At 38.1% G+C, this 12,317-nt stretch overlaps 2 protein-coding genes across 2 annotated transcripts in view; one reads left to right on the plus strand and one right to left on the minus strand.

Moving 5' to 3' along the window:
• Positions 1-1,174: 1,174 nt before the first annotated feature.
• LOC100026536 (phosphoglycerate kinase 1-like) lies at positions 1,175-4,599 on the minus strand. Its single transcript, XM_016431194.2, has one exon. The coding sequence runs from the start codon at positions 4,071-4,073 to the stop codon at positions 2,700-2,702; it is 1,374 nt and encodes a 457-aa protein (XP_016286680.1). The 5' UTR covers positions 4,074-4,599; the 3' UTR covers positions 1,175-2,699.
• Positions 4,600-4,608: 9 nt separating this feature from the next.
• MANEA (mannosidase endo-alpha) overlaps positions 4,609-12,317 on the plus strand; it is a 137,249-nt gene continuing 129,540 nt past the window's right edge. Inside the window, exon 1 of the mRNA XM_001377106.4 lies at positions 4,609-4,737. The gene's annotated coding sequence lies outside the window, so the exon portion shown is untranslated. The remainder of the gene's footprint in view (positions 4,738-12,317) is intronic.

Genomic DNA, 12,317 nt, shown 5'->3' on the forward strand with positions numbered 1-12,317 from the left:
TATGATCCATGGAATTATCCCTTAGCCAATTATAGTGTCTTCCTTGCTTCTGAAGATGACTGATCATGGTGTTGTACGACTCCATTCTATTTTTGGTGTATTTTGGTAACCTCCTAAATCCCATAGAATCCCTTGGTTGTGAGGAAGAGCTTGAACCCAATTGTTTAGGGACCATCCTAATAAATTGATCACTTAGAGGTCTGCTTCAGTAATAAATTTTGTTAGATGGAATATTTGGGGGTCAAAACATGTCTTGCAGTTTATAGTCTGAGATGACAGGTGCAGAAAGAAGTTAAGTGACTTGCTCATAGTTATATAGGTAGTATGTGTCAGAGGTAGATTTAAATGCAGGTTTACCCAGTTGCAAGATTGGCTTGACATTCACTATAAAACTAGATGAGACATTACTTCCATAAGACCCTTAGATAAAGATTACAATAAATTGTTCAAATAGAAATTTTTAGATAATAGTTATTAGAAATTTTATAAAATGCCACTGAAATTCAATTTCTATTTCTTTGTGCCACCTTATAAAAGTGGATATGAGATTTGCCTAGACTGCCTTTGGGAAGTAGTACTCTTCTTTTAATCAAGCTTCTACCTGAAACAATGGCCTATTATTTCTTAATACCATTGTTCTTCTGGTATTGCAATATGTCTACAATTTCAATATATAAATAAAATTGTAAATGAAAAATTATGTTCAAGTAGAAGACTAAAAGAATGTTACTAAAATATATTAGTAAAAAATAGGGGTCAATTTCATAGGAAGAGTGATGAATAACTGATGGGCATCCTTCATGGTCCACTGATACCCACATATCATGAAAAAAATTCCCTCTTTTCCTCCCAACCCCCACCCCATTGGGTGACACCTGGTGGTAAACATTCAGAAGTCAAGAGATTTGAGTTATATAGGATGAGCAGGCATTGAATAATTGTAATCCCATGCTTCTTGATACCTGTGAGATAGAATCCATGGAGGAAACATGATAGCAGTTGAGTAGCAGTCAGAAAATACTGACTTTTAAAATTCCATCTCAGACATTTATTAGCTGTGTGGATTTGGATGACTCAGTGAGCCTATCTTAGTTTTCTCATTTATAAAATGAAAATAAAAGGATTCTATATCATTGGTTTATATAAAATTATATAATATATATTGAGTCCTTGGTAAGGCTTGGAGATCTTTATTAATATCAACTATATATGGTGAAACAAGTATATGGAGTGTGCAATCCTGTGCAACTTTTCTTAACAGAATTAAATGCCATGACTAAATAAGTTTTTAACATTTTTGTTGACGATTCATTTTAAAAGAAGCCTTAAGCAACGTGGTACGTTTCCTAGTAATTTTAAAAAATATTAGTGTTAATAAATTTGATTAAATTGGGACATTAGCCCATATCAGATGGCAACTTTTATAAGAAAATTTCCCAAACTTAAAAGTTTACATATTGAAGGAAAGGCAAAAACCTTTTTTTTTTCCCTTTTTGAATCAAGTTTACTTCAACCACTTAAAAATATTATATTAACACATTAAGTAATTCCAGAGTTTTAAAATCCCAACAATGTTTCCTTATAAATTGATTTCAAGTTATATTCTGTTTATCTAGTTATTTTAGGAAAAATTGCCATTTGACCACATAAGGGAGAAACCTCACAGCAAAATGTTTTATTGTCCTGAATCTGTGGAATAAGCAACCCTTGGGGTCTGGGTATCACTCCAGTTCCTATGAAATAAAGTTTTAAATATGAAAAAGAGTAGATCACCTATCCACATCACTCATATCCTTCTGACAACTCAAAGTTTAGGGATGAAGCTGATTTTAAGTTCATTGGGTGAGTCCTTCGATGTCTGCAAAATATGGATTTTAAGTTCATTGGGTTAGTCCTTCGATGTCTGCAAAATATGGGGTATAAGGGGAACAAGGGAAGACTTTTGAAGCAGGAGGTGAAGAAGTTAACATTGTAGTGATACAGCCCCAAATACATAGCTGCTAGGTCCCTTTAAAGGAGCTGAATCTCAGCTGTGGCTGATCTAGTTCCTAAGGATTTAAGTTTCTTTAGAAGGTACCAGTAATTTGGCCTTTCTTTTTTTCTCTAGATTGGCACTCTTATGAATGTTCATGTAAGAGAACATTATTAACCTGTCCTTCTGAAACAGTAATCTTGTTTCTACACCATGGGTAATGATAAAAATAGTTGCTAAGATACTAAGAAAGCTGAATTGTACAGCTTACTTCAAAAGAGAAATATCATATGGATAATGGAGCCTTTAACTTTCTTTTAACAGTTTTGGATAGAAGATAAAATATATAGCACTCATATATAGTCTATAGATGATAACAGTGGTTTAGATACAATAAAGTAAAAGTGGTAAAAGTAAGGTCTTTAAGAACCTTCCTTTATCACAGTAAAATTCCCCTCCCCTCCAGCAAAAACCAAAACCACAGTTTTATCTTGTTTTAATACTACAATGACAAAGAAGTTACTAATATGCTACTAAGGAAGCTGATACAATTGACTTCAAAAGACAAAAGACAAAACGGCTTTTTTGACTTTCTTTTAACTTTGTTTCTAAGGGCAAAATATGTCGTTTACAAGCCACAACATGTTTAAAATTTAAAGAAGTTAAAGTAGGTCCTGCAGTCTTAAAAACTATGGACAGGAACCAATAGGCAAGAAAACTCCATCCACTAGATATTGCTCAGGGCTTCCACTCCAGGTAGGACTTTGCCTTCCAGAAGCTCTAGACTGGCACCACCTCCAGTGCTCACATGGCTGACCTTATCTTCAGTGTTCCATTTGGCACAGCAAGTGGCAGTATCCCCACCACCTATGATTGTGATGCAGCCCTTAGAGGTGGCCTCTACCACATTGTTCATTAGCTGTTTGGTTCCCTGTGCAAAAGTTTCCCACTCAAATACTCCAAGAGGGCCATTCCACACAATTAGTTTGGCCCGGGCAACCACTTCAGCAAATTTCTTGCTGCTCTCTGGACCACAGTCCAAACCCATCCATCCATCAGGTATGCCAGATTCCACAGTGGCTTGACCAGAACTGGCATGCTCATCAAACTTATCTGCAGTGATAAAGTCAACTGGTAGAGTTAGCTTCACGCCCTTCTTCTCAGCCTTAGACATTAGATCTTCAACGATCTTGGCTCCTTCTTCATCAAATAGAGAATTGCCAATCTGCATTTTGTTGACAACCTTAAGGAAAGTGAAAGCCATTCCACCACCAATGATCATTTCACAAACTTTGTCTATCATGTTGTTGATCAGCTGGATCTTGTCTGCAACTTTAGCTCCACCCAAAATGGCCAGGAAAGGTCTCACTGGGTTCTCCAGGGCTTTAGCAAAGTACTCTAGTTCCTTCTTCATCAAGAAACCACAAGCTCTCTGGGGAAGGTTCACTCCTACCATGGAGCTGTGGGCCCGGTGGGCAGTACCAAACGCATCATTGACATAGACATCTCCCAGCTTGGAAAGGGAAGCCCGAAAAGCTTCTACTTTGGCTGGCTCAGCAGTTATCTTATTTCCAGATTCATCTATGCCTTTTCCTTCTTCTTCCACATGGAAGCGGAGATTCTCACACAGAAAGATGGAACCATTAACAGGGTCGGCACAGGCTTTCTCCACCTCAGGACCTACACAATCCCTCAGGAAATCCACGTTTCGGCCAAGTAAGGTTTGCAGCTCTACTGCCACAGGCACCAAAGAGTATTTGTCTGGCATAGGAATGCCATCTGGCCTACCTAAGTGGCTCAAGAGCACAACAGATTTACAGTCATTATCCAGGCAGTATTTGATGCTAGGGATAGCTGCCTTGATCCTTTGGTTGTTGGTTATCTCATTGTTCTTCATGGGCACATTGAAGTCCACCCTCATGACAACTCTCTTTCCCTTCACATCTACCTTGTCCAAGGTGAGCTTTCTGGAAAGAGTTATCTTCGAGGGGGAACTTGGACGGGAACGAGGTGGCGACTCGGGCGGACCCGGGGAACCCGAACCAGAAAGTCTTGCAGGGCCGCTTCTGCAGCAAGCTACTTCGAAAGATAAATAAAACATAGTCAATGTTTTTTTGGGCTTGCTTTTAAGAGCAAACGATACATATATCTTTTATAAATCAAATTAATTTGTTTAGAGACAGTTAAAATAGATAAGATGGAGTCCTGCGGTCTTAAGGACTATGTACAGAAGCTAAGGGAACCGGATCTTCCGTGCGCATTTCTTGGGAGCTCAGCCACATAGAGTGAAGCAGGGGTCGGCACCAGCCGATTCTCTCCAGCGCCCAACGGTAACCAGACACCGTTTCTCGCTTACAGCCGGTCTCGCGCAGAACGCAAATCTGGCAGCCACGACTCTAAAGTAGTAAGTCTCGGGGAGAGACCTCGTGTTCTTAATACAGCTCTTCCCAGGACTTCCCTTCCTCAATAACACAAAAACACAGACACACACACACACAACCTCACACCCAGAACTTATCAGACAGCCACACTATCCCATCTCAAACCCTGGCCACGGCAGGCGCGTCCCCGAGACCAACCAGAGGCCACAAAGCGGGATCTGGGCTGGAGGTGGGGCCAGGGCCTTGCCGTGCGCGTTCCCAGGATGGCAGTAGGGGAGGGGCTGCTGCGTAATTCTGCGGAAGGGTTTCTCTTTGAGTCTAACTCCTCCCGCGTTCCGTAGTTCTCTTTCTGGCGTAGGTGATTTCTCTCTACCTTCAGAATCGGTGAGTAGAAGAGACTTTCAGGCGCCAATGGGGCTGAAAGTGAACCTCCAACACTTCCCAGCCAGCTTGCTGTCTCCGAGCTCTTGTCCACTTTCCGAAGTGCTCCGTCGCTCTTAGGGTCCTCTTGGGTGGCTGGGGAATTCTGGGCCGAATCCCGCAAACCCCGCGTCGGTCTACCATCTCTGATTTTTAGCCTGATTTTTAGGACTGTCAGCTTTTCCTCTTTTCTCGCATCTTTCCCATCCTTTCCTTCCTCCTTCTTTTCTTTTCTTTCTCCTTTCTTTCCTTTGCTTCCTTCATTCTTTCCTTTTTAAAGACATTTTCTCCTTTTAATTCTTCCCTCATTACTTTCTTTCCTTGTCCGACTTCCCCCCTCATTTTTCCTCCTTTTCGTTCTTCCTTTTCCTCTTACCTCACTTATACCCTTCTTTCCCTCCTTTCCTACTTCTTGTCTTCTCTCCTTTCATTCCAGTTTGGAAAACGTCAGTGATAGGCGACTAAATAACTCTAGAAGCAGTCTCTTTTACTTTTGAAATTATTAGAAATTTTTTTAATCTTCAACTGTGAAATCTCTCTTTTTCTCTGTCTTCTCTTCTTTTCTCGACTCTCGCCTTTCTTCGCTACCTCCTTTCCAACCTCAGAACTTTGTCACAACCTCTCAACTCCCCAAGGGGATACCTCTTATTCTGCCATCGGTTTCTGAAACTCAGTTTTGAGTTTTTGTTGTTTTATTCCCTTATTCCTTACCAAGAAGGGACCGGTGTTCATAGTATTGAGAAATATCTCTGCATTATTGCAGTTGCATATGACTAATTAATTGGGAATATGAAATGGTGTCCCAGGAGTGTTCAGTTTTGAAAGTTGATCTATCAACCCCGGGAATCTTGTTCCTAGTTGAGAATCCCTCCAGTGAATAGAGCTTGAAGGGAAATGTGGTGGCCCACAGCCTATTTATTTCTTGTGGCTTGCATGATCATGTTTTCCTCCCTTAAAATTTGTAGCAACAAATTCCTATTCTAGGCCATAATTCTCTTGGAGAAATATCTTGGTGTTTTGAGGAATCCAAGGGGTGGAAGTTTTCCTGAGCTATGGAGTTGGGAAATCTCTCTAATTATCACCACCTGCTAAGAGTACTAAATTGTAAGTGTGCAGAAAAACAAACTACTAACTTTTATCAAGTAGCAAGAATGTGCAAGGCACTGTGAATGAAAAATGATTAAAGTCTTTATCCACTAAGAGCTTATAATTAGTGAGGAAATAGGCATCAACACAAATGTATTATGTCAGAATAAGAAAAGTGCTTAAGGAGGGACCAAACTAGAAGTTTCAGAGATTGAGTTAAGGGGAAATCAAGTGTAGATCATAACCTTTTCATTTTAGGAACAAGAGAGTTATTAAACGACATTGGAAAAATAAAACAGACTCCATTAAGTTAATTCAACCATTTTATTTAGATTTTAAAAAAAGTGGTGATAATTATCTACAAAAGTTATTTTAAATCCTAAAATTAATATTTTCCTCAATATTAGAACTTGAAAATTACACAAGATTTATAACTTGGTGAAGGGACCTAAGGTCAAAGATGATGGAGTGGAAAGAGTGCTAGATTTGAAGTCAGAGAACCTGGGATTAATGTCAGCTCAGAGACTTTAACACTTGACTGATTTTTAGCAAGTCATTCTTAGGCCTCCCTCAGTTTTCTATCTTAAATAAAGGAATGAATGAGAGAACTTATGAATTCACCAGGCAGAATGTGTGTGTGTGTGTGTGTGTGTGTGTGTGTGTGTGTGTGTGTACACGTACACGTGCCTGTGTATTTGTATATTTCCCAACCACCAACTAATCACCAACCCACACCACCAGCAACCAACCCACAATGACCAACTACCAACTACCAACCACCTCCCAACCCAGAAAAGGTCAAAAGCCCCTCTCATTCCTCTCCCTGGCCTTTTATATCCCCTTCTTACCTCACTTTCTGTCTCTCTGGTTTCTACTTCCTTTTACTGTGGGCTGGTATATCTTTATACATCTCTATGGTAAAAGGACCTCCAGGTCCCCAGTTAAATTAGAAGAAAGAGATTAAGAATTCCCTTTTACAGCTTGTAGACAATGGTGGGGTGATGGCTTGGGAAAGAACTAATGAGTAAAGGGATTGAATGTCATGATAAGGATGAAGAATGTATTTTGAGATTGCAAGGCAAAGGTAGAAGTGTAGTAATAGCAGATAGTGATGGAACAAAGGAATTTCAGCATTCATAAATATGGAAATAGAACATTTGTGGATGATGGTAAGATTACTAGTATAGCTATATTTGAGGTGGGGTGGAGGCCATAAGAAATGTAGTTTGAGGAACTGTCAAGTAAAGGTGTTTGAGGGAATATCAGTATGTATGTTGAAGTTCCCTGGAGGGCACAGTAGAGAAGACTGAGAGCCAGGCCCTGAACTAGTGGAGGAAAAAAGGGAAGTGTCCTAGAGGCTTGTAGATAGCATGACAGGAATTTTGATTGGATTGAATGAACTTCAAGAAACATTATCAAGTGATAGACATAGATGGAGAAGGAGAGCTTGGAAGTGATACTAGAAAGCAAGTAGAATTCTAATTACCCATCACCAACAGTGAGGTAAGGGAATGAGTGAAAGTGTAGCCAATCCTAGGAAGGGAGGCTGGCTAGTGATCTGTCTTCAGTAGGGAGCCTGATCTCAGTGATAGCCAGAATATGGAAGGAATGAGAGACAAGATTTAATATGCAAGTCTGTTACCTACTGAGCAGATTCATGAGATATATCAATGGATGGGGTAGAATTGCTTTTAGAATGCATTATTGTGAAGATTAGGTAGCACTGTGGATGTAGATCACCAGGATTGGAGTCAGCATTTATTAAATACCTACTCTGGGCCAGACATTCTGCTAAATGCTTTATAAACATTAACTCATTTGCTTCACATAACAGCCCTGAGGGAGTTAGGAGCTATTATAGTTGAATATTATAACCCCTTTTATAATTAAAGAAATTGAGGCAGACAGATATTAAGTGACTTGTCTAATTAAGTGACTTGTCTAGTGCAACAGGTCTTCTAGATTCAATACTCTCTGGGGTACCACTTATCTGCCTTATGAGTGGATGGTAGTTTGTTACTCATTGCCTAATGTTTACCTAAGGATTATTAGCATCAGGAGAAGTTCTGCCCCAGAGTAATATCTTTGGAGGATGTTAGGTAGCTCAGAACTGTTGGAATAACTTTTTTCTTCAATCCTTGTAGAGGAAATAGGTGGAGGGAGCAAGAAGAAGGTTCTTTCTGCCCTCTATAAGCATCAAGAGTCCTCTGTGAGTGAGCCCAGTGCAAATTCAATTGCTCTTATTATCTAGCATGCCTCAGGCCACTAAAATATACCTTTTCACATGCAATTCAGCTGACTAATCCAACTACTTGCCATTTTGTTACTTTCCCCCCTACTCCCTCTTCCCCCAGGCAGGTTTCCTACTAGTTTCATTTTCATTTTGTTATTTCTTTTTGTTTTGCCTTTACTCAGGACCCTGTAATGGAATCCATGCTATTCTTGAAAAGAATTTTTTCAATTAACTGCCCTGTAGATCAATTCACCATCCTTGAAGTTCCTCATATTGCTCTCTTTTGTGGTCATGGCTCCCCTTTATGGGTGTTCTCTCCCATTACAATTTAGGTTTCATGGTGTATTTGTGTTTCCAGCAGGTCATAGGCAATGGAGGCATATTTAAGTGCTTAATGAATGCTTTTTAAAATCTATTCATTTGCTTATTTATTCATTGATTATTTTCCATTCTTTTTATCAAAGTGCTAACCTATAGCTAAACCACCATGATTCCCAGACCCAGTTACATTTTTATAGTATGTTAGTGCCATGGCTCTCATCCACCCTAGCTATTTTGTGTGAAATTTTTTTATTCCATTAATATTTATTGAACATGCACTTTTCTGCAAATGCCCTTTTAAGGGCTGGGAATATGGACGCAAAATCAAAATACTTCCTGTTCTTAAGCATCTTATATTCTACTGGGGATATAAAACATATAGTAGGGAGATAACATCAAGTTGCTATTGATGAAATGGGCAGGAACTTCATTTTTGGATGCCAAAAGAAATAGCTAGAATTTTGATAATGGATTACTGAGTCACTTTGAGTTATATTTGAAAGATCAAGATAAGAGAGGTACTACAGTACTGGAAAAGAACAAAAGCTTTAATTGTTAAAAAAAAAAAAGAGAAAGACAATAGAATATATAAACATTGGCTAGTGAGTTTATCTTTAGTTTCTGGCAGAATTTTAAGATGTATTGTTAAAAAAATCCTTAAATAGGAAACATTGATGACAACATAGTTTCATTGTAGTTTCTTCAGGAACAACTAATGATAGACTAACCTTATTTTCCTTTTTAAAAAGCATTGCTAAATTGGTAGATTTGGGAATTGCTATAGGTATCATTTACCTAGATTTTAGGAAAGCATTCATTTAATGAGGTTTCTATACTCTAGTGGAAAAGAAATTGGCTAGGTCATAGTAAAATTAGATGGATTCAGAATTGGACCTTTGACCAAATTTGAAGAATAATTATTAATGTTTTTGTCTTTTTTAAACCCTTCTGCTTTGGAGACAATATTATGTATTGGTTCCAAGGAAGAAGAGCAGTAAGGGCTAGGCAATGTGGGTTAAGAAACTTGCCCAGGGTCACACAGCTAGGACATGTTTGTGGCAAGATTTGAACTTAGGACATCTATGGGCCTGGCTCTCACTGAGCTATCTAGCTGTCCTCTAATTATTAATGTTTTATGTTAGCTTAGAAAGAAGAGCCTTATTACTAAATTTATTAATATGTATTAGTAAAGAGAAAGAGAGAAATAGGTTTCAGCCTTTCTAGCTTAAGGTAAAAATCTAATTCTCCATTGCAACTGACATCCAAGCCACAGCTTATTAGAGATGGCTTATGTGAGATATGAAAGTAGATATCAACACCAGCCCAGTGAGCAAGTTAGTTCAAGATCCCAGTTCAGGAAAAAAAAAAAGGAGTTCTCTGCTTCTCTGAATTGTTTTTTTTAAATCTATAACCCTTCCCTCCATGGTGAGTTGGGGTCTATTGGCTTTGCTGGGGGTTGCTGGCTATGCCGGGGAAAAAAGGGTTCCATGACTCCTGTATCCTGTCCCTGGGGTTCATGAGATCCAAGGCCCCTAAAATTTTTACTTCACACAGTACCTCAGGTATATGCTCAGACTTATACCATATAACATTTTTGTCAGTGATTTGCATAAAGATGTAAATGACATGTTTATCAAATTTAACTATGACAAAAAGCCAAGAAGGGTAGATAATAATTTACTGGATGGAAGAATCAGGATACAGGAATGTTTTAATAGGCTAGAAGATTGAGCCAAATCTAATAAGATGAAAAGTAATGAGTAGAAATGTAAAATGTTAAATTTGAGTTTAAAACCAGCTTCACAAATTCAACATGTGGCATACATGGAATTGACTGAAAAAGATATTGGGCTGCAAATTACATAACATGGCAGTCAGAAAAACCAATGTCTGACTTCTGGGCTAAGATGGCCATAGAGTAGAAGCAAGGGTCGTCTTCTCACCACCAACCAATATAAAGTACCTCAAAAGGACAAAAATCAAAGTCAGATGAGCAAAGAGGCTCTACTGTAGGACACAGCCTTAAAGGTAGTCAGGGTTTGGGCATTTCTACACTAGAAGGGGATAAAATTACTCCTACCAAAGCATGAGCTGATTATTCCTTCCCCACTCCACCTATGGCATCAGAGTCAGAGCGAGCATAGGGCAATCTCTAGGTTCTAGGGAGATGGTTGGCTAAGGACACCACAGACTTACGCCTGAGAGCAGCGAGATTTAGGACCCCAGGAGGTAAATATCAGAGTAGATTACAAACCAAAATCCCACCATATGTTGTCTACAAGAAACACAAATGAGTCAGGTAGATACACGCAGGGTAAAGGTAAGAGGCTGAAGCAAAATATATTGGGCATCAACTGAGAAAAAGAAGGCAGGAGTCACAATCATGGTATCTGACAAAGCCAAAGTAAAAATAGATGTGATTAAAAGAGATAGGGAAATTAATTACATCCTAATAAAAGGCAGTTTAGAGAATGAGGAAATATTAGTAATCAATATATATGCACCAAATAGTATAGCATCCAGATTTTTAAAGGAGAAACTATTGGAGCTTCAGGAGGAAATACATGGCAAAAATATACTAGTGGGAGACCTGAACCTTTCTCAATTAGATCTAGATAAATCAAGTCAAAAAATAAATAAAAAGGTAAAAGATGTGAATGAAATATTAGAAAAATTAGAGTTAATAGCTATATGGAGAAAAATAAATAGGGGAAAAAAAGGAATACACCTTCTTTTCAACAGCATATGGTACATTCACAAGGATTGACCATGTAATGTACTTGGGCATAAAAATATTGCAAACAAATGCAAAAAAAGCCAAAATAATAAATGCAACCGTTTCAGATCATAATGTAATAAAAATAATTAGTAAGGGTACATGGAGAGACAAAAAATTATTTGGAAATTAATATGATTCTCCAAAATTGTTTGGTTAAGAAACCAATCATAGAAAGAATAATTTCATTGAAGAGAATGACAATGAAGAGACATATCAAAATCTATAGGATGCAACAAAAACAGTAATCAGGGGAAAATTTATATCCCTGTGTGCATATATTAACAAATATATGAGAGAGGGAAGAGGTCAATGAATTGGGCATAGAAATTAAAAACCAAAAGAGTGAACAAATTTTCAATCCCCAGATAAAAACTAAATTAGAAATCCTAAAAATTAAAGGAGAAACTAATAAAATTGAAAGTGAAAGAACTCTTGAATTAATAAATAAGACTAGAAGCTGGTACTTTGAAAAAACAAATAAAATAGATAAATCTAATCTAATAAATAGATTAATAAAAGGGCAAGGGACATGAATAGGCAATTGTCAGTTAAAGAAACCAAAAGTATTAATAAGCACAATCTAATAAAAAAGGAAAGAAGAAAACTAAATTAACAGTATCAAAGATGAAAAGGGCAACCTCACCTCTCATAAAGAGGAAATTAAGGTAATAAGAACTATTTGCCCAATTATTATTGTTTTGAATTTATTTATTCAATTTAGAACATTATTCCTTGGTTACAAGAATCACATTATTTTCCTCCCTTCCCTACCACCACCCATTCCACAGCCAATGCACAGTTTCATTGGGTATTACATGTGGCCTTGATCAGAACCTATTTCCATGTTGTTGGTGTTTGCATTAGGATGTTCATTTAGAGTCTACATCCCCAGCCATATCCCCTCAACCCATGTATTCAAGAAGTTGTTTTTCTTCTGTGTTTCTACTCCCACAGTTTTTCCTCTGAATGTGGATGATGTTTTTTCTTGTAGATTTCTCCAAGTTGTTCAAAATCACTGCATTGCCACTAATGGAGAAGTCCAGTACATTCGATTGTACCACAGTGTATCAGTCTCTATCTCCAATGTTCTCCTGGTTCTGCTCCTTTTGCTCTGCATCACTTCCT

The sequence above is a fragment of the Monodelphis domestica genome, chromosome 2, assembly GCF_027887165.1.
Source record: "Monodelphis domestica isolate mMonDom1 chromosome 2, mMonDom1.pri, whole genome shotgun sequence".
NCBI classification, from domain to species: domain Eukaryota; kingdom Metazoa; phylum Chordata; class Mammalia; order Didelphimorphia; family Didelphidae; genus Monodelphis; species Monodelphis domestica.

Excerpts from the sequence above, each read along its gene's own strand:
- LOC100026536 (XM_016431194.2), bottom strand. The coding sequence starts at position 4,073 with ATGTTTTATTTATCTTTCGAAGTAGCTTGCTGCAGAAGCGGCCCTGCA.